This window comes from Daphnia magna, linkage group LG1 (assembly GCF_020631705.1).
Source record: "Daphnia magna isolate NIES linkage group LG1, ASM2063170v1.1, whole genome shotgun sequence".
In the NCBI taxonomy this organism is placed as follows: domain Eukaryota; kingdom Metazoa; phylum Arthropoda; class Branchiopoda; order Diplostraca; family Daphniidae; genus Daphnia; species Daphnia magna.
The window spans coordinates 2592279-2612093 of record NC_059182.1 but is presented as its reverse complement, the minus strand read 5'-3'; the positions used below and the strand labels follow the sequence as shown (position 1 = coordinate 2612093).

General features: G+C 44.9%; 2 protein-coding genes across 2 annotated transcripts; both read right to left on the bottom strand.

Moving 5' to 3' along the window:
- Positions 1-106: 106 nt before the first annotated feature.
- Positions 107-13978, bottom strand: LOC116926331. The gene is given in 17 exon segments (XM_032933520.2): positions 107-1958; positions 2040-2810; positions 2896-3582; positions 3664-4058; positions 4140-4419; positions 4421-5099; positions 5212-5576; positions 5674-6232; positions 6312-6457; positions 6620-6870; positions 7035-7463; positions 7524-7889; positions 8079-8199; positions 8390-8587; positions 9117-9182; positions 9833-9913; positions 12812-13978. Coding segments are annotated over 17 exon segments (6399 nt in total). The 5' UTR covers positions 12926-13978; the 3' UTR covers positions 107-1067.
- A 456-nt stretch (positions 13979-14434) lies between these two features.
- Positions 14435-19730, bottom strand: LOC116922954 (E3 ubiquitin-protein ligase SMURF1). The gene is made up of 12 exons (XM_032929707.2): positions 19437-19730; positions 18998-19145; positions 18800-18933; positions 18481-18714; positions 17784-18426; positions 17407-17698; positions 17098-17316; positions 16789-16967; positions 16583-16720; positions 16044-16227; positions 15777-15915; positions 14435-15666 (listed from the first exon to the last, which is right to left on the bottom strand). The coding sequence occupies exons 1-12, from the start codon at positions 19489-19491 to the stop codon at positions 15482-15484; spliced, it is 2550 nt and encodes an 849-aa protein (XP_032785598.2). The 5' UTR covers positions 19492-19730; the 3' UTR covers positions 14435-15481.
- Between the last annotated feature and the right edge of the window lie 85 nt (positions 19731-19815).

Below are 19815 nucleotides of genomic sequence, written 5' to 3'. Positions count from 1 at the left end.
CGCAAACTTCAAACACATTTTTTCGTTTAACCATTGCAACAACGTGACAAATCACCGCGGAATTATCTCAACAGCAAAAAAAAAACGACGAGTCGACGCATTTTAATTTAGTTATTAAACCACCGTCGTGAATTTCATTTATTTCCTTATAGTCAGGCCACAGATGAATGTCGAATTATTTATTTGTAAAAAATAAAAGGAAAAAAAAACAAAAAAAAAAACAAACAAGCAACGGCGGCACGCACTAGTAAATTTTTTAAGAGAAGCAAAACAAAACAATTCAAGAATCGTATAAAATTAGTTCGCAAATACACAAGTTAGTTTGCTATAATTTGTTTCTCGTTGATAAAATGTGATAGAAGAAGCTACCAATTTGATTTATTTTTTTTGCTTTCTTCGTTGGTAAAAATACTATAGGATCTGCATAATTTTTCCAGTTACAAGAAATAAAAAAGTAGTTTTCCGAGACATTGTTTTGTAAGAAAAAGAAAGAGGGGAAGTCAATAAAACAAATAACGTCTTATCCTACAGCGCATCAACGTGAGTTGGAAATCGAAATCAAATGTTCACTCGTGGGGGTGCTTTAAGCGAAGAAGCCTTGGTAGGTTTCAGGTAAGACTTAGCGTCGGTTGAGCTGCACAATGATAGTGGGGAAGACGGTGTAGGAGGAACACAAGATTGCGATATCCTGGATGGCCTTCGGTTGCTGGACGTGTCCGGTTTAAAGGGAACTACACGGGACGGATAGGCTGCTTCTGTAGCAGCACTTGCTGTATTAAGGCGTGAAAGAGGAGGGGTAGGACGAGTGGACGGAGGAGTTGCATCGACGCTCCGCTTACGGACAGGTAAGGAAGTTTTAGGTGCTGGACGTTTATCGACAAAGCTGAACGAATGGTAGTATTGCGTTATGTTAGTAGTTAGTGGCAGCGAATAGGTTAGCATTCCCTTATCCACTGCACTGAAGCAACTGATCTCCGAGATAGCCGGCCGGCCAAATTTGACAGTCACCTTGTACGTCAAATCCTGCGAGAGGGTTTGACGCGGCAAGGCAGGCGTGACTGGCAAGGTTAGTGGGTGGTTGTGCTCGATCCATTGAGGGCCTGTGAAGGATCCTTTGGAGAGAGCACTGACCGGGCCGTCAGTCTCGGAGCCAGGGATAAAAAACCCGACAATCGGGGGCAGCTGGGCGAGCGGGTCAAGTCCTTGGAGCGGACGTAGTGAAAACGGATAGATTCGCGCGGCGGAGATTCGCGGGACGGACTGCTTTTGTCGTCGCTGGAACTATTTTTCCGACCGAGGATACTGTTGCCGGCACTATTGCCCCCGCTACCTCCACTGGAAGGTCCGCTGAGCAGAAGCAAATCTTCTAGGCGGTGCCGAAGTGCGGCCACTTCATCCGACTGCAACGTTCGCTCCGTTCGCAGATACTGGCCCATATTTCGGGCCATTGCGGCCAGATCTTCTTCGCGGGACTGCGACTCTCTCAGGCAAAACTGGAGTTCGGCAATGTCTTCTTGCAACATGAGCAACTGGCTATCCTTGGCTCTGAGTAGCTCTTCCGGGCTGGCGTCCGGCTGATGATCCATACCAGTTCCAGCATCCAGAAAGGATCGCAGTTGTTGATTGCGAGAATCCAGATCCAGTATCTGTCTCTGGGAAACGGCCATCTGTTGGCTGAGGGACGACACTTTCTGCTCCAGTGCGGCAGATTCGAGGCACTTGTGCGAATACTTTTCGCTGAGCGACAGGATCTGTCGCCGGATTTCTTCCATCTCTTGTTCCCTATTGGGCGTCAGTTCTCGTTGGGCGGGTGCCTGATTTGCGGCCATTTGACTGAGGAACCCTTCCTTGAAACGGGCGATTTCACGCTGCACTTCTGCTTCGTGAGCTTTGCGCATGGCATCTAAGGCGGCCAAAGTGGCCTGTGTCTCTTCCGCCAGAGCTCGTTCTTTTTCAACCTGAAAAAAAAAACAAAAAAAAAGCCGTTAAGTTAATTAAACTATTGTTTTTGCTGGTTGTCGTAAGAAAAATAATCGAACCTGGAGCCGATTCAGGTCTTGTTGATGTTTCTCTTCCATCTGAGCGATGATACGTTTATGAGATCCCTCCATGGCCGACATGCCCTTCTCAGTCAGGGCACGCAGCTGTTCGATTTCGGCCTGATATTTTTGCCTGATCATGTCCTCGTTGATGGCAGACGATTTATTGCCGTTGCTGGACATCGACTCTTCCGGCTTGCTGCGAGGCTCCGCTAGGTTCCTGTGCAGCATGGCAGCCACTTCGCCGCAATTCAGCGAGGCCGGGAAGAAATCCGTGCTGCACAGCGAGCTAATGATGGCTTCCGTCTCCTGGATGATGCTAACATTCTGCACGATGCTCGAATCGGACCCGGTGGATGTCGCTAGCGGTTGCGATGGTGTCTCGCCTTGAAGCACGGCGATGTGTCCGTCTATCAAGGCTTTGTGAGCCACTACTTCGGCGAACTCGCTGAGGGCAGCCTCCAGATCGCCTTCAGGCGGATGCAGGATCGACGTCTGGGCTTTCATTTGCTGTAAACTGCGCTCGTAAGCGTTGCTAAGCAACAAAACAGCCTCTTCCATCTCTGAGCGGAGAACTTCCTCCACGACCTGGCAACGTTGCTCGTACTGGAGCTGTTGAGCAGGCCATAGAAGTAAGGCAGCTGCTAAACGCTCCTCGTCTGCCACGTCTTCTGCAAAGACTTCAGCCATTCGAGTCATCGCTTGGCGGACTTCGCTGTCCACTAGCTCCTTATTGGCCACTTCTTGAGCTTCCAGCCAAGCTTCGCGCACCTAAAACAATTGTGAAAAACAAAACAAAAAAATAGGAAGTGATGAAACAGTTTCAAAAGTACTGGCAAGCATCAATCAAAATTACCTTGACTTCTTCGACAAGTTGATTATCGGCGCTCGGACTGTCACCCATGCGAAGGGTTTCGTGGGCCAGCAGACGGGCAAGTTCCTGCAGCTTCTCTTCTTTGTATTTAGAAAACAGTATGGACAAATCACGTTCCTCCTCGGCCAAATGCTGGGCCACTCGAGTTGGTAGCATCGAATGATTGGGGGCCATATCGACTCCACCCTCTGCCCCTTGATGAGAACGCGACGTGCTGGAAATGGCAGCGATGGCGGAAAGGCGCTCCGCCAAGGCGGCGCAGTAAGTTCCAAAACTGGTGGATTGGTCCATAGCGGGTGCGGATCTCTCTCCGTTCAATTTGCGCTTCAACCAACTCAATTTGTGAATGGTCCAGTTGGCATCGCGTAGGATTTCCCTTTCCTCCGGCTGTTTAGCCGCCGTCACGGTGGACAGCTGTTCGGCGATGGCCAGTTCCAGCGCCAGCTTTTCGGCTGCTATTTGGCTGACGGCAGCCGAATCCAATTTGCCCAGACTGCGAACCTGATCGCGCTTGACTTTGAGTTCGGACAGGCGGACTCTGAGGAGATCCTGGATCTTTTCTACTTGACAAGCTCCATCTGAAGACGACACGGCCACTCGGACTCCATCAGGATTGAGTAGATCTTGCTGGATGGTGCGAATTTTGCCAATGAGGCTGTGACCGTCAACCTGGAACGCGATAACGACGTTGAGTCATCGCCCTTATAAACATAGGTGACTAAAGTGAGCATTGTTTGTTTGTTTTTTTACCTTGTTACTGTCGAACATTAGTTCCAGCTCGACAACGCACTGTTCCAGATCTTGAACAATTTTGGACGGCCGAGTGATCGGCCCATCAGGCGTGGCGGATTGTTTGACAGACAAACATGTCGAAACGGTTCCACTAGCCGCTTTCAGGGGACTGGAACGCGGTGGTTTCCCTTGCGGTGACCTGCCAGGCAGCGAGTTCTTACGCTCTACGGACGACGACGTCTTCTTGGTGCTGCTTTGACGACCGGCCAGTTGCTGTTCCAGCTGGTCGACTCGTAAGAGGATCTTGACCGGGTCACCACCAGAAACAGCGCCGCCCTCGAGCGACTTGCGTCGCATTCGAAACGATTTCGTCGGCTCTTCGAATCCTTTACGAGCTCGCGATGGCGGTGTCTCTGTCGAAATGATAAATATTTTTGGTTCACGACTCGTTTCACATTTCAAATTAAATAGTGTATGCGTATGTAATAGGATACCCTTTTCGGCTGATGGGGTTCCGCTGCCGAGCGCAGCCATTTTATGTTCCAGATCTACCAATTTATCTTCGACTTCTTTCGACAGCTGGAACGATTCGCGGCCTTTGAGCGACTGCGTCCGCCTCTTCTCGCGGCTCTCCGATTTGGCCACTTTGATCTTGAGCTGGCGGACCTGTTTGTCCGCTGCCGACATTTTGGCCGTCAGATCTTGCACTCTGGCCGCCATCAGACTCAGCTGCGATGTATAGTCACTCTCTTTGGCCTGCCATTGCTGCTTGAGACGCCATTTGGGCCACTTCAAAGCCGTCCATCGCCGATTGGGCCAGACGAAGCTCCCGTTTGAGGGCGCGGATCTCGACCAGGGAACGCTCGAAACGGGCACGCAACTCCACGTACTCATCGACTAGACTTTCACGATCTAAAGCCTCTAGATCCAGGTCGTAGTCGATGTTGCTCAGGTCGCTGAGCGAGTCCAAGCGAGGCAAACTCTTTTTGCTGCTGCCGCCCAGCAGGTTGCGACTGCACAGCTGAAGAGGCAACGGCATGGAACCGGTGGAGCTACGGCTGCGTCTCAGAGAAGACGATCCAGTTACCTCGGCTCCGCCAGCGCCACCGTTCACGTTTCCGCGATTATCTTCCATCTGTCTGAGACGGGCAAACAGTCCCTCGTTCTCTTCGATGCCGCGCTGGAGTCGCTCCTGGGTCTGATGCAGATTGTCTTGCGTCGCTTTCAGCCGCCGGTTGAGCACCTCAACTTCGTTCGTTTTGCTCTGCAGCTGATTGAGCGTGTCGTTGCGGCTGTCCAACAGAGAGCGCAGCTCTTGCGCCACGTCGCGTAATTTGTAAACTTCAGAGCGTTCGCGTTTCAGACTATCCCGCAACTCGGCGTTTTCGGCCCGATCGTTGGCCGATTCATTCCTCAGCGAATTCAGTTCCGCTTCCTTCTTGTCCAACAGATTCCTATTAAGGCAAAACGATTTAGAAAATCATTGAATTAGACAATGCGCTATTAAAACAAGTTCATTAGAGACTGAAATTGTTTTGGGTTTTATTTTATTTTTTTTTTTTTTACTGAATATCTATTAATTGGCGTTTGCTTTCAGCCTTTGTGGCTTCCAGGATGCCGGCCAATCGGCTCATTTGTTGCTCCTTCTCCGAGACCCTGGCATTGAGCGTGACCAGTTGCTGCTGGGCTTCTCTCTCCTGTTCTCGTCGCTCGTTGAGCAAACGCGTAATTTCACCCTTGGCCGCATCGAGTCGGGCCTGGAGATGCCCGTCGTTCGGTTCGCTACTACCCTGCAACGTGACTGAAGATGGCGGAACGGAAAATACCAGCGCTGCAGCTGGTGGGCTATTGGTTCTCACTGAAGACGGCGAGGCGGAACGGTGCCGCGATCGAGATCTCGAGCTGGACCTTGATCGGTCTCGCTCTTTCACCTTCAAAAAGGAATGAAAAAAACAAACAAACAAATGCTGCATTAGCAACACGCGCTAAGATGTTGGGGATAACGAATGGAGGGAGCAAGTCAATCACCTTCGACATTGGAGTGCGATTCAACGGAGGTGAGGGCGGAAGCGACGGAATGGGTTCCGATCCAGGTAGATTCTGCTCTTCCTCGTCTTCTGACTGATGGACAATGACGTCACCGTCGTCCAGTTCGTTATCGTCTTCTTCGTCTCCGTCGGTGGTCGAACCGTCATACGATCCCAACGATTCATCGTCCACTTCTCTTCGGCCGATTGCCGCCGGATCCACGTTCTCTTTGACGGCCTTGAGGGCCGCCGTGTTGCTAGTCGACGATAACAATTTCGTGGGTAAATTAGCCATTTTGCCTTGATTGCAGGCGTTCCGAAGAGCTTGAATCCATTGGGTACGAATGCCCGAGGTGAGCGCTGCTAACGAATAAAGCCTTTTCCCATCAACGGATGCCATTTGAAAGCCATAACTGCGGCCAGAATCGGTTTCCTCGACGCTGGCTATTTGTGCCAAATCGATGGTATCGTCAGCCAGTCCAGCGTCCTCGGCCGAGTGATCCCGATACAGTGATAATAAACTGTACCTCAAAACGAACCAATACTTTTTCCACTCTCCCCTACATAGTTGAATAAATTAAAATTCGATTCGAATGAATTTCTTCAAAAATGCAAATGATTTTTTGTTTGTTTGCTAACCCGTAAGACAGGCGAAGGAGCCAGCCTTTTTTGAGACTGTCGTCCAGCAATGGGGTCGTCAATGCCAATGCGGAACGGCGGTCAGGTAATGGCGAACAGAATGACGTCACGGGGTCTAGTCCGCATCCATCTGGATCTCCTCGTACCTAATTATTATCCAACGTAAAAACAAAATGTGTCAAGATCTTCCGCAGTTCTTTTCCCTATTATTAACCGCCCAGTCAAACATAATGATGACAAGCCCATCAATCAAACTGGGCAGCAACTATTTTGTTTATTTCTTCGTTGAAATTAGTTTTTTTTTTTACCGTTTCTCCGGGTGGATTGATCGTTTCAAGTTGACGACTTGCTTTAGAAGTTTGACGTTCGTTGGTCGGGCGAGCTAAGGGGGTTTCGTAGGAGGAGAGTCCGCGTAAACGGTCAGCAGGGGCGGAACCCAGTTCGTGCATGCTCATGGGTCGATCCTTGCCAGCGATAACGGGCGTTACCGGCTCCGTCTTATGGGACCCTGCCGAGTCCGGCATGTCCTTGGAACTGCTGTGCCTCGCTCTTGACGGACCTTTATTTTTAAAATCACATCATAAATGTAAAATTCTTGGCATAAAAAAACAAAAATCTTTGGCTCGTTAATAGCATGTCAACAAGCGCAAACCATCATTAAAAAGAAAAAAAAAGAAAAAAAAAACAAAAGCCAGACAGCTGCTAGTTGCGTGTGCGACTTACTATTGATGTTAGTGAAAGCATGTTGCAAACTCTCCAGACTTTCGTAATGTCGGTTTCGCGGGACGTCTGCCATGTAGAGATAAAAAGGGCTGTGTGGGTTGGCGCTGATGACGGGCGAGCGCGGCGCAGCTGGGCTGGCGGCGACGGTAGTCGTCGTCGGAGGTGGGACGGGCGGTAATAAAGCTGATCGCGGCCTGTCGGACGTGCTGCCGCTCAATCCCGCGTTGTTTTTGCTGCCTATTGGCGCCGTCAAGGTCGAGCTGGGCAGAACCAGGGCGTAACTTTTGCCAGCCGTGTTGTGTGCCGTGCTGCTGTTGTTCCCATTATTCATGTTATTGTTGCCGGGCGGGATAATAAGGCTGCTCAAAATCTCCGAATTGCAACGGGCACTTCGGGCTCCTCGGATTTCGCGGCGAATGACACGTCTCGCTGAAAATGCACAATCATAATAACGCACAATGCATCAATAAATGTCTTCTTCTTTGTTACTTTTGATTTTATCGTCGAAATCTTTATCGATGATAACGATATCCTTCTCGGCGGCAGTTTTGGCGGGCAGCGGGGGACACGGAGAAGCGGCGACGACAGTCGAAGAAACACTGAGAGGTGCCACTTCCTTGACGGGAATGATGTCGTCTTCCTCGATAGCGATTTTGTTGTTAACTCCGCTAGAATTTCCGTTCCGGCCGTTGGTGTCCTTGACCGGCAACGAATTAAAGTTTTGCATCCCACCGACGAGACCGGCAGTGGCCGTCGATGTTGTATGCTGAACGCCACTTCGCATCAGCGACTCCGTGTGGCTGTGAAAACGCGGTCGGGCCATCGGCGGTGTCTGGAACGGCTGGATCGAAACACCTGTTGGTCCATTTCCCAACAACGCACACGAACATGAGTCACAAGAAGAAAACGAAAAACAGAATGCGTCAACGACTTTCTTATTACCGTAAAGCCCATTCATTTTTATTATGTCTTGTCATTCTAACACGAATATTCTTGCCATTCCTGATTTGACGATGTTTACAAATAACATTGACATCATTTTACCTTTACTTAAACAAGGCGAATTGGGTGCCGTCGACTGTTGGTGTTGCTGTTGTTGTTGCGTCGAAATAATCGTTGTGGCTTTGCTTCCGGGGAAGGTGGCGTTCCTTTTATGACGGCCGGTCTACAAAATAATAACAACAGCAGAAATGTATTTTTTCAAAAATAAAAGGGAAAAGAAAAGGCGGCCGGTCAATCACACGGCCAATTTCCCATCATATAGTTACGTTTATGATTTTTTAAAAAATAAATAAACAACATAAAACATGAAGTAGCACGCGACAGGAGGACATCGACATAGAAAGAAAACAAACCTTCATGTTAGTCCTGGGGAACATGGAAAGGATGTCGAACCACCATTTAGACTCTTCACGCGACGTCCCCTTGAGAAAGTGGACCCGGTCGGCGGCCGTCAACGCCAAGCTGAACGGGTGGCCAGTTACCTCTTCCGCTTCGTAAGACACTTCCACCACACGATTCATGTCAATGATGGCCTGCGGAACCGTCTCCGGCTATAGTGCATGTGTTTGGGGTTTAAAGAAATAAAAAAGGAAATAATAAGAATAAATAAGAAATGACGGTGATTGTAGAAAATAGTTTGAGAAATGTTTTCTTTTTTTTTTTCGGAGCTTCCTTGAAATAAGGGCAAAAAAAAAAAAAAACAATGGGAAAAATGGCAGGCGAAAATGGTCAGAGAAACCCCACAAAAATGATTATATACACACAAAGGTTAGCTGACATCATTCGCCGAAAAAAAAAAAAAAGGTAAAATACACAAGGAGGCCTCAAGTGCGGATTAATCAGTTCCTCCGACTTTTCAGGGAGGGAGGCGCTGATTATATAGCGAGCCTTATGCATTGGCCTTCATTTCTCGTTGAAAGCCTTACAAGTTAATTGGATTTGATATTTTTGATTGACTTACAACAACCAAGGCTTCCTCCACCCATTCGCGTGTAGTGTGTGATTTTTCACTTTGATAAGAATCTCAACAATTTCTTAATAATTATTATTTAGGAGAAAACGTAAAGAGAAAATTCTTACGTGCTCGTCCACGGAGTAGGTCAATTCTCCATCGTCGTAAAGGACGAACCATCTCCGCTGCCATCGCTAACGTGTCCGTCAATCAGAACGTGAAACGAGATGAACGGGATATATATAAAAAAAAAAAAAGTATGTAAAAATATAAAAATAAGTGAATCAACCGGTTTGAAAACAACAACATAATAGTAGTGAAACATAATTTTAATGTTTTTGTTTTTCCATCGTCAACTTTCTTCGTGCGAGGTCGAAGACCAAACTTTCGATTCGCCTGGCGGGGCCGTTAAGGAATAAACAGAACAAAACAAAAAGCGAAATGAATTGAATAAAAACAAGTGGAAGGGAAAATCCGGTCCAAGGATGTTGTTGTTGTTGGTGGGCGTGAATCAGCTAAAGTCCAGACGATAGAAGGCGGACGCGTAAGTAAATTGTAGACATCATTTTTGATTTCGGTGAAAACAAAAAGGAAATCTTTCCACTACTTAAGACACCCACACCCCACCCACCCGGCATACACTCGTCACGGCTATTGTTGTTGTCTTTATTTTCACGTGATTTCGTGACTGGCCTTTTAAATGCTTTTCGCATTCCCAAACTTTATTATTAAGTATTTTTTTGTTTATCTCGACAACAATAAACCATTTTTTTTTGTTTTGTTCTATTTTCTTTTAGTAGTTCCATTAATCAAGTAGTGTAATAAAAATGGCAGTCCCTCTTACCTTAGTCCGGTTGATGGGGTTAGAGAAATCCCAGTCGGGTGCGGCAAACAGGTAACCGCATTTGGCTACTTTTCGGCTAGCCTAAAAAAAAAACCAAACATTTTGGGCAGAATAGATAACAGAAAAAAAAAATTGATTAGATTGCATTAGATTATCATGATAACATTCTTATTATTTATAGTATCATTAGTTTAGAAAGGATGTTGAAATTAGACACCAGATGGTAAGGACCCCGAGTATTACTTTAACAATATTCTTGTTGTCTTGAATTTTGGATGTATCAAGTTTTGTTTTCTCTCTCTTTCTTTCTTTCTAGATTCTATTTCCCTCTTCTTTTTTCGGTCAAGCGTTTGTTCACAATAACAAAAGAAGAGCGCAAGCCCTTCTCTCTTTCCTAAATGAGGCGGAATAGACGTGGGAAGGAAGAAAAGAAAAATGGATGAAAAAGAAGAACAAGGTAAAAAGAGATGGAAGCGTAAGAAGACGTCGTTGCGTTCAATGACCGGACGGGACCTCTCTCTCTCTTTCTCGTGAGCCGAGCCTACGGCGGTTTTCACGTGTGTTGTACGTCTCTCTCTTTTTCTTTTCTCCGTGTGTATGTTAAACCTCTTGACGGAAGGATGATGACGTCACGAAAACGATCGACAACCACATGCTTTTTTTTTTCTGTTCTATTCTTTGGCTTTTAAGGTGTTGGTCTCCAGTGACAAGATAACGACAGAAGCTTTTTTTTCTTTCTATATTTGGGCCGTATTTTTCTTACTCCAAAAGATATTTATACTTTTGTGAAACACGCGACCAAACACACATCCTACCAAAAGAAAATGGGGAAAAAAAAAAATCTTGAATTTCTGGCTTAAATGAGAAGCGATCAATCAACTCATCAGGAGGTGGTGGCGGTTTCCCACAGCGGTATGTGTTGTTGAAGAGGTAGAAGAAGAAGAAGAAAACGCAAGCCTCCAGGTTATCTCCATTTACTTATTATTATTATTATTATTTTAATAAATCCAACTGTTGTGTTAGAACCTGTTGACCGAAACCCTGCATACCCAAATAAGGCGACAATAAGAGAAAAGGCTTGGGGGAGTGCGGCGCGCACTCGCATGTTGCGCATACAATCGCTGATGATGTTTCTCGCTTTCGCCTAATCTTCTCACGGTTTTCATTCTTTTTTTTTTTCGGTCAGGGTGGCGGTATTTTTTTTTAATGGAATTTTTGCTTCTTTAAATTTTTACTTGGATTTTTTTTTTTTTATGACAAGGGATTTAAAAACAGCATGCACGTGGAGAAGCGACAATAAAACCAGGATCTCTCCCCCACCACCTACTCGCATCCTGAAACTTCCCGTTATTGACACGCTCGTAAAAAATGTCCAGCTCCGGGAAGAAATCCGTTAACATCTATTTAGAGCCCTTCTCTCTTTTCTTCTTCTTCGTGGCTAAGTGGATTTTATTTTTTAAATCTTTGATTAAGTTAGAAACCTCTTGCGCGTGCCCATCATTTTCTTACTCCCTTTAAGCCTTTTTTAAAATAATGATTGCAGTCGGCATTATCGTAATAATGTTTAATCTAACTATCGTTCGCTTTTGTTGACCAAAAAGGGAGCATAAAACAAATTAGGATAAAAACCATTAGAATAAATGAATATACAATGCCCGCCTACACGATCCTTGTCCTTCTTTTTTTTTTTATTATTATTATTTATTTTGTTTGTATTTGGCCACGGGCCCGGATGTTAAGATAGCCGAATTACGGGGACACGGACTGGAGTTATATACGAATCGAAACGGAAAAAGAAAACACAAAACCACCAGCTGTTCAATTTGTGCTTGTGGTCGGCCGGACAGCGTTCCAAAACGGGCCCAGAAACAACAACAGCTGGACGCGGTCCAATGACCAAAAACAGACGATTTCAAGGAGGTAACATGGGTGGGTAGGAGTAGTAAGAACGAGTAAATCTTATGTGTGTTTGTTCTATTTTTCTGGCGAAAAAGAAAAAAAGAACTTAAAAGTCCTTTTTTTTTCTATCTTTCTTTTAAAAAAAGCTTTGCACAGTTTTTTTTTAATTTGGATTCAGTTCCAAGGTTTGTTCCCGAAAAGAATTCTTTAAAAATGATGCGATTTGTGTACCATAAAATCAAGACTTTCACTGTAGGCCAGACACTTGTGTGTGTGTGTGATGTGGCAGGAGAGGGGCTCTTTTTTTGGGGCCACCTCATTCGAAAGGCGGAGGGCATTGAGCACCTGCAGGCACACGACTGGCTGAGAGCGACTCACGGTCGCTCACATACAATCCATTGACTACGGTATCGTTAAAAAACAATGTCATTCAGTACTAAAAGTCTTGAATGACAGCGGAGAACTTTTTGCCACCATTTTTAGAGTTGCCAATAACTTGTCTCATTTTTTCCCCGCTGTCGAACTTTCATTTCGCAACTACATACCTTTCGTTTCAACCCCAATGACGCAATACTAGCCACATTGTAACGTAATCCCCTTCCCCTTGCGTGAAAGCAGATCACTAGGTGATGCAGTCTCCCGATAACAGATCTGACGGTGGCTTTTGTCAACAACAAGATTGATAAGAACGACAAAATGCTGCCATTCAAAAGATAGAAAGAGGAAACGAAAAGGAATGTGTTGTTTTCCCTTTGAATGAAAAAGCCAAGATTATCTGGAGAAACGTCGAATGAATAATAGGTGGGCCCTGAATGTTCTTTTACATGTCCTCCTGTACAAGTGTGTGTGTACAAACATGTATGCCACTCGCATGTGCACACACCCAGAATTTTCAGGAGCAAACCAAGCAGAACGAGAAACTCTTCCCAAGAGGAAGCATCATTTTGTTTCGCTTCATCAACATCCTTCCCCACCCTCCTAAGTCAGGTGGAAAACTTTCCAAACAAGAGTAAAGGATTGTGACAACTGAAAGAGAAAAATGTATGGCTTTTTTTAATGTAAGGATGAGAGATAGTTTACCCGATTGTTCTCCAAAGCTTCATCGCTGTGTTCCTCCTTGGCTTTGAAGCAGCTGGCACACTTGTTCTTGTTGAAAACATTGGGAGCAAACTTTCTGCAATCAGCTTTGGACATTGTGGTTGCTTGTGTCGTTGATTATCGATGTATCGTTTCGTTGTTTTGTTCAAAAAGAATTAGACGTGCCCAGATGGGACGCCCTACACGATGAATGCACGCCGCCCTCACACGAAATACACTTGACTTTACGACTTTTTTATTCTATTATTCCTGCTGTCCGGTTAGGGCCAAATCGTGCCATCATCTCCACAGTAACTCGTTGCAGTCATGGCGTTATTTTGACATTTTCCCTTGGAATAAATCAATAACTTTCCACCGAGACAATTCTTTTTGAAAACACACACACAAACAAAAAAAAAAAACACCACACCAGTCCGCTGGGTTGTGGAATTTCAATGCATTCTGCTTTAGAGCCTTTGGGCCTGCTTTTCTTCGACCCCTTCCATCAACAGCAGCTCATTAGGAATTCGACGCGGCGTTGCCGTAGTCTTTCAAATTGACCCGAACAACATTCTATTCCGGCTCTTCTCGTAATTCGCCGGGGGGAAAGCAACAGAAAATTTAAATCCCAATGTAAAAAACAAAACAAAAACAAAACAAAAAAAAGTAAAAGGAAAAGAACAACAATAAACCAGTTGTTTGAATTTTTAAATGTTGAATCGCTAATGAAAGAACCCCGATTCTTAATTTGGAGGGAGGGGAAGGTAAGGCGAGGAGATGGTTGAGTAACAGTTTGTTTTACTTTTAATTTTGGAAATCTCTGAAGTCTGTTCTTTTTTTTTTTTCTTCAAAAACGCGAGTCAATTGGCCTTTCGTGACAGCTGGGGGGTCGTCGAAGCACAGCACACATGATTTATTGCTGGGAAACGATTTAAAATAGTAACAATCGAAGCGGCGAAAACAGAAACGAATCGTGTCGACAGGTAATAAATGTGTGTGAAGAGAATAAGACAATAGTCACGCTTGATTCAGTCGTTAGAACTTCTTCCTTTTTCAACGGAAAATGAAAGATTTCGCAGCAGAAAAAACTGAAATTAAACGAGCGAGACGACGAGGAAAAATACTGCACACCGTTCAGGTGCGGCGTTCACTGCCGACTGGCTGTCCCGTTCGGGAGAAAGGAGAGTTCGGTGAAGGGAGGAACCCCCCCCCACACACACACACACTCACGTAAACAGAGCCTAGAGAGATAAGTCTAGATGGCTCTAGGCAACCGACGAATGAAGAAGCATGCTATATACACACACACCTTTTAACTATCGATTCACGCCGAAAAGTCCAAGTTGTGTGCGCGTGTGTGGGCTCCCTTTCTACGCCATATCGCCATGGCCAGCAAATAACGGCATGTCTACCTTTGCCAGCGGTGGTGCTGTCTGGGGGTATCCGAGAGACACTTTACTTTTATTCCTCTTCTCTTTTTACGACTGAACTCGATTTCACGCTGGAGAGTTACAATCTGATATCAACAGTTCTTTTCTTTTTTTGCCCTTGAAAACATAGTCACTAGTCGCACCAACTACATTACATAACAAAAAAGAAAGATTAACAAAACAATATAGACAAAAATGATATCATACGACGAAATCGTCGCATAAAATATGTATATTGAAATGGCTCTTTTTTTTCTTCTTGTATGGTTGTGTAGTGTCGTGTTGCTGTTTTGTTTATCTGTGCGGGATGACATGATGAGTGTTCGTATAAAAGTTTGTTGGTGAAACATAAAAGACGTTTAACTTTTTTTTTTCTTTTACTTCTCTTTTTACTTTGCAAAGCATGATTGTTTGGAGGGACTATCTTCTTTTGTTTGTTTGTTTTTTTTTTTTTGCTTTTTTCTTTTTTTTTTTCAAATTTTGAGTTGAAATTTATAAATGAAGAAGAAAAAACAAACAACACATTTAATAATTATATAAAAATGGGGTGCGCACACAGACCACCAAGCTGTTTTTTTTTTTTAACCTCTTTTTAAAAAGAAATGAAACCAAAAATTGGTGGAATCATTGTGTGTCCGCGCGTTGCGATGGTGAGAAAAAGAAAAGAGCAAACGATGATGATGACGGTGAAAAATAAAAATAAGAGACGTATACGAAAGAAGCGGCGGGCAGGTTGTGAAAAGGTAGAGACAGCCAAGAGTACGGTACAGAACACATAAGCAATATAGCCAGACATCGGAGAGTCCAGTTACAAAGACATAGAGATAGAGAACAGTTTTTGTCGGCATTAAAAAAATAATAATGGGGAAAAAAAAAAAAGTGGACCTATGATTTAATTTTTCTTCCTTCTCATTTTTTTTTTTTTTCAATTTTGTTCTTCACGAAGGTGTGGTATTGTATTGTAGGAGGGACGAGCGGGAGGATAAAGAGGCTTACTACACATTGATGTATTTACACAGGGAGGGCACACAGCTGTGTCCAGCCGTAAGAAAATGGTGGAGGGTAAGGCGTTGAGCTAGAGACCCATCACCGATTTTTTTTCTTCTTTTAAATGGGGGGGAGCAAGAAAGAATTCCAAAACACACACAAAAAAAAAATGGAGGGCGAGAGTATGTGGGAGGGATAAACAAACAATATTTTATATTTAAAGCCGACTCAGAGAGAGGGGAAAAAAAAAAAATCATCACTCGACGGCAAAGCCGCACGTCTCTTCAACGGCCTGCGTCAGCTTTTCATGCATCTTTTCATAGGACGGGTAGGGTGGCAGGTCCAGCCGATTGAAGCATGTGTGCGCCTTGGGTAGGTTCTCACAAGGAGCGTCTATCAGGTGGATGGTGAAGAGGCGAGGACCGGAAGCCCCAGTCGAACCTACACGCCAGTGTCCCAACGTCAAAGCAATAGATAAAAAAAAAAAGAAAACATGTCAGTTAGCTAAAGGCAGAAAATAAACAACAAGACATGCCAAGAACAATAACAACCTTGAAGGGCTTTGAATCCTTGTAGAGGCACTCGCGATGATCCGGTAACAAACTGCAACAATCTGGCCCTTAGTTCTTCGCTGTAGGACTCAACTATCTGCCAGAACCACTGGACGACGGGCGTTTCGGCAGTACAGTGCTGTAGAAGAGAGATTCAAGTTCAGTTCAACACGTAATAAAGAAAAAGTTAAGAGAATAACAAAAAACATGTTAAATTTAAAAAAAGAAGGGGGGAATGAATATTGATGAGTGAAGAAACTTGCTCACCTTGAGTCGAGTATTGGCCTGCCAATCGGCCGTGTCTATCTTGCAAATGCCACCAATGAGAAGTTCTAGTTCCCGCTCATCGAACGGTCGGAGCAGGTTGGCCGGAATCAGTTCGTGAAAGCCTTTTTGAAGCGAGAGAAACTGTTGTTCGATTCCCCTCATAAAACGGTAAGACACATATAACCTGGCAGCAAAAATATAAAAACAAAAAATAAATAAAATGAGTGGTGTGATCAGTTAGAACCCAATAATCAAATTCTTTGATAAGAAAAACAGCTGCGAAACGTGACGGGCATTAAAGTCATCTAGACCACACCCTAATAGAAAAAAAAAACAACAACACAAAGAATAACAAAAAGACCGTATATGGTCTTGACCGCGGGACAGTAGTAATCTTGTCCGTTAGGTCGGCCGCACCCACATCATGAAATCCAAGAAAGAAAAAAAACGAAAAGAAAGCTGGGAACTGATACGCCCATAATGTTTGCTGTTGTCGTTGTTATTTTTAATGAATAGTTTGAGTGCGAGGGAGGCCATACCGCACGTATTCCCGTTTGTTCTCCTCGGAGACGATCAAATCACGGCCGTCGGGCTTGAGGTCGTGGACTTGAATGGCACCGTAAGCATTGTGTTCAACCGAGAAAGTCGTGTCAATAACTCCGGTTATGTCACTTTCACTGTAATAAAAAAAGGAAAAAGCAATCAATAACACGAAGATAATCAGAAATTATTACGCACGACGTACAGCATCCAAGTCAAGGAGCGGTGCAGCTCGGGATCGACGTGAGTGATGTCATCCAGAACGATGGGTTTGTTGAGAAGCATTTTGTAAAAGGGTAACGTGAAACCACCATCTAAATGATGTCCATGGAAGACGGCTAAGCCCATGATACGTCCGACAAAGTGGAAGTAGGACAAGTGCTCCTGTACGATTTCCGCCAAAATAGAAAAAAACCAAACATGAATCACCATCATTTCACAGAGAGTAATCACCGTTGTCAAAGTGACAAACAAAACGTAAGAAAAAAACAAATCAAAGACGATCATCAATTACCGGATTGACGCTGCTGTCTGGGTTGACGTGCAACGTATAGTTATCTTCGCGCGAATAACAGAACAGACCATAGTACGGGTTGAGCATCTGTTGCGAGAGGAGATGAAGCCACTCACGCGCAACACCGCCATAATCTAGACCCTCTTCGCCGCGGAATTTGACCATCAGCCTTTTACGTAGATCTTTTGGCCGTAATTTCATGATGCTCCGATACGATTCCTGTACGATAACCACAATTCTCTTGCCTTAATTGACCAACCCATAGGGGGGAGAAAAGAAAAAAAAAATGAGCCACTGTCCCGTACAAACCTCAAAAATTTCAGTGCGAGATACTTCTAGCCGGCAGTGCCCGGATTGCGGTTGCATCGTCTGCAATTCCGTTCGTAAAATTTTTATCTTGGCGACTAGGTCACGCTTGTAGCGCGGCAAAGCCTCTTCTTGTTTCTCATCTGGCAGCGGGGTGGCAATCGGCGGGGGTGAGAAGCTCGAATTCGCTACAGGTGCCGCGCAGGCACCGCTCTCCGATGTGGCTACGGTGTTGGGAGGTGGTAGAGAAGGTTGAGGTGGCAATGGGGCTGCACGATGGTCTGATCGATGAAGACTGTGGAATACATTGAAATTAATAGATGTACATAGATATATTTTACAAATTGAAAAATTTTTTTAATGTTTTCAGTGAAAAATACTTGAGAAGGTTTTGCAAGGCTAGTCCCGTAGACAAACGCGGGTCCGTAAATTGCGTCGTCCGGTTATTGTGGTCCACGAAGTAAATTCTGCCCGAAGGAGTATGACGCATTTCCCATCCGGGGGGCAGAGCGCCGGGCATGGGAAGATCGCGGAGATCCCGCGGGATTCGCGGATCATACCACGTACTTATGCCTGTGGTCACGTGATAGAAGTATACCTGACCTTGGCCGGTTTTGCGCATTTCGTAGCCATCCGGTAGATCACTGGCTAAGGGTCGTCTTGCTTGCTGCTGCTGCTGCTGCGTTGGTGGTTGTTGTTGCGTTGGCGGTTGTTGTTGCGAAGATTGTTGTTGCTGTTGTCGGTTGCGGACAGATCGTCTTCGGAAAGATGATCCGGAGGGGTTAGACGACGACACTGCATCCAGACTGTGACTTTGTTGAACGGGAACGGCAGGATGTCGCTTATCTCGTTCTCTACTACTATGACTGCGTCTGCTCTCTCGGCCAGTGCTGGTCGCAACTGAGCTACTACTAGCCTGAGCACCATTACTACTCTCAACGATGGGCCTGGTCCATTGACTACTTCTTGATTCCGGATTAACGTAATATCTACGACCACTGGATGTTCTTCTTTCCTCCCAACCTGCGGGAAAACAGAGTTCAGGCCAATTCCAGTACGTTGTCATTTTATTACTACCCTGCGGAAGCGGAGCGGTGACCGAAACCGTGGCAGCGTCTTGGATGCCTGCAGGTAATGCAGGGCTTGCGACGTTTCCCAAAGCATCCACGACCGTTTGAACGACAGGGCTTGCACTGTTGTCGTGGCAGCTAGAAGAATTGTGCTGTTCCCGCGACAACAAAGATATAACAATTTGTCCCTTCACTTGATCGGTGTCGTTTGCATTCGCGCGCGTCAAGTCAAGTCGTTGATCTAAAGTAAAAAATAAACACACATTAGGGAAAAAGGATAAAAACAAATGATAAACATAATGGGATGAAAGACTAGTTTATATTACATCCAGTATCTTTCAGACGTTGAATGGCATTGGACATGATTCGAACACAACCAAGAAATCCTCCACCTTCCTTCTTGTGAATTTTCTTGTGATTCCAAACACTGATGGTTATAGCATCTGACTTGCCAATATATCTGTGAGGGAGAAGATAAAACCGCATGACATTTGTGAAGGTTAAGTTCTCTACTGATGGCTTACAGGTCAAAATGCTGGTTCCATTTGGGGTCCAATGAAGACTTGCAGGTGTCTGTGCTGTGACACTGACCAGATCCCTCCACACTGACTTTGGCAAACGGGTCAGGCAAACGGAAGAGATCCTTCTTTGCGAGATTCTTGGCGCACAGTACTAATAAATTAACAAAAAATGAGATTAGCATCAATATGACTCCTCATTCTGTAACTCTTGTTTTTCTAATACTAATCTTATACCCTCCACTCTACCAATTTCATCTAGCCCTGGGGGCAGGATGAAGTTCACCCTTCCTACAAAGGCAGGAAACAGGCTGACAAATAAAGAAAAGCTTGCTCAAAATGGAAGACACTAAGGATTGAGATGGAAGATTAGGAAGAAAATTTTTCCAAGATGTGCGTATTGAAATTTACCGAGTATAAAGCTAATAGAAATGTAAACACTTACTTGTGAGTCGAATCTTAATGGCCCCATTTCTCCTATTGATCCCTGTGTGGGACATTGCTGGTGAACAGGCAAACTCTCCTCCCAATCGTAACACAGAATTGAGATTACACTTCAAACATCGAGGAAAATAAAAGTCACGTGTGGCTTAAACATGCCTTCAAGTAAGAAACAAATTATAACAAGAACAAAATCCTTTGTCAATTGTTTTGCAGTCCAAACGGGACTCAATACACTTTTTCAGGCAGCCATGTCAGCTAAATGTAAAAAGTCCATGATTGGCCCTCTACTGGATAAAAAAAACAGCTAGTGTAAAGTAAATAATAAGCAAACTTCGGAGGCAAGCAGGCAACGCATGATAAAAAAACCAAAACAAATTGCC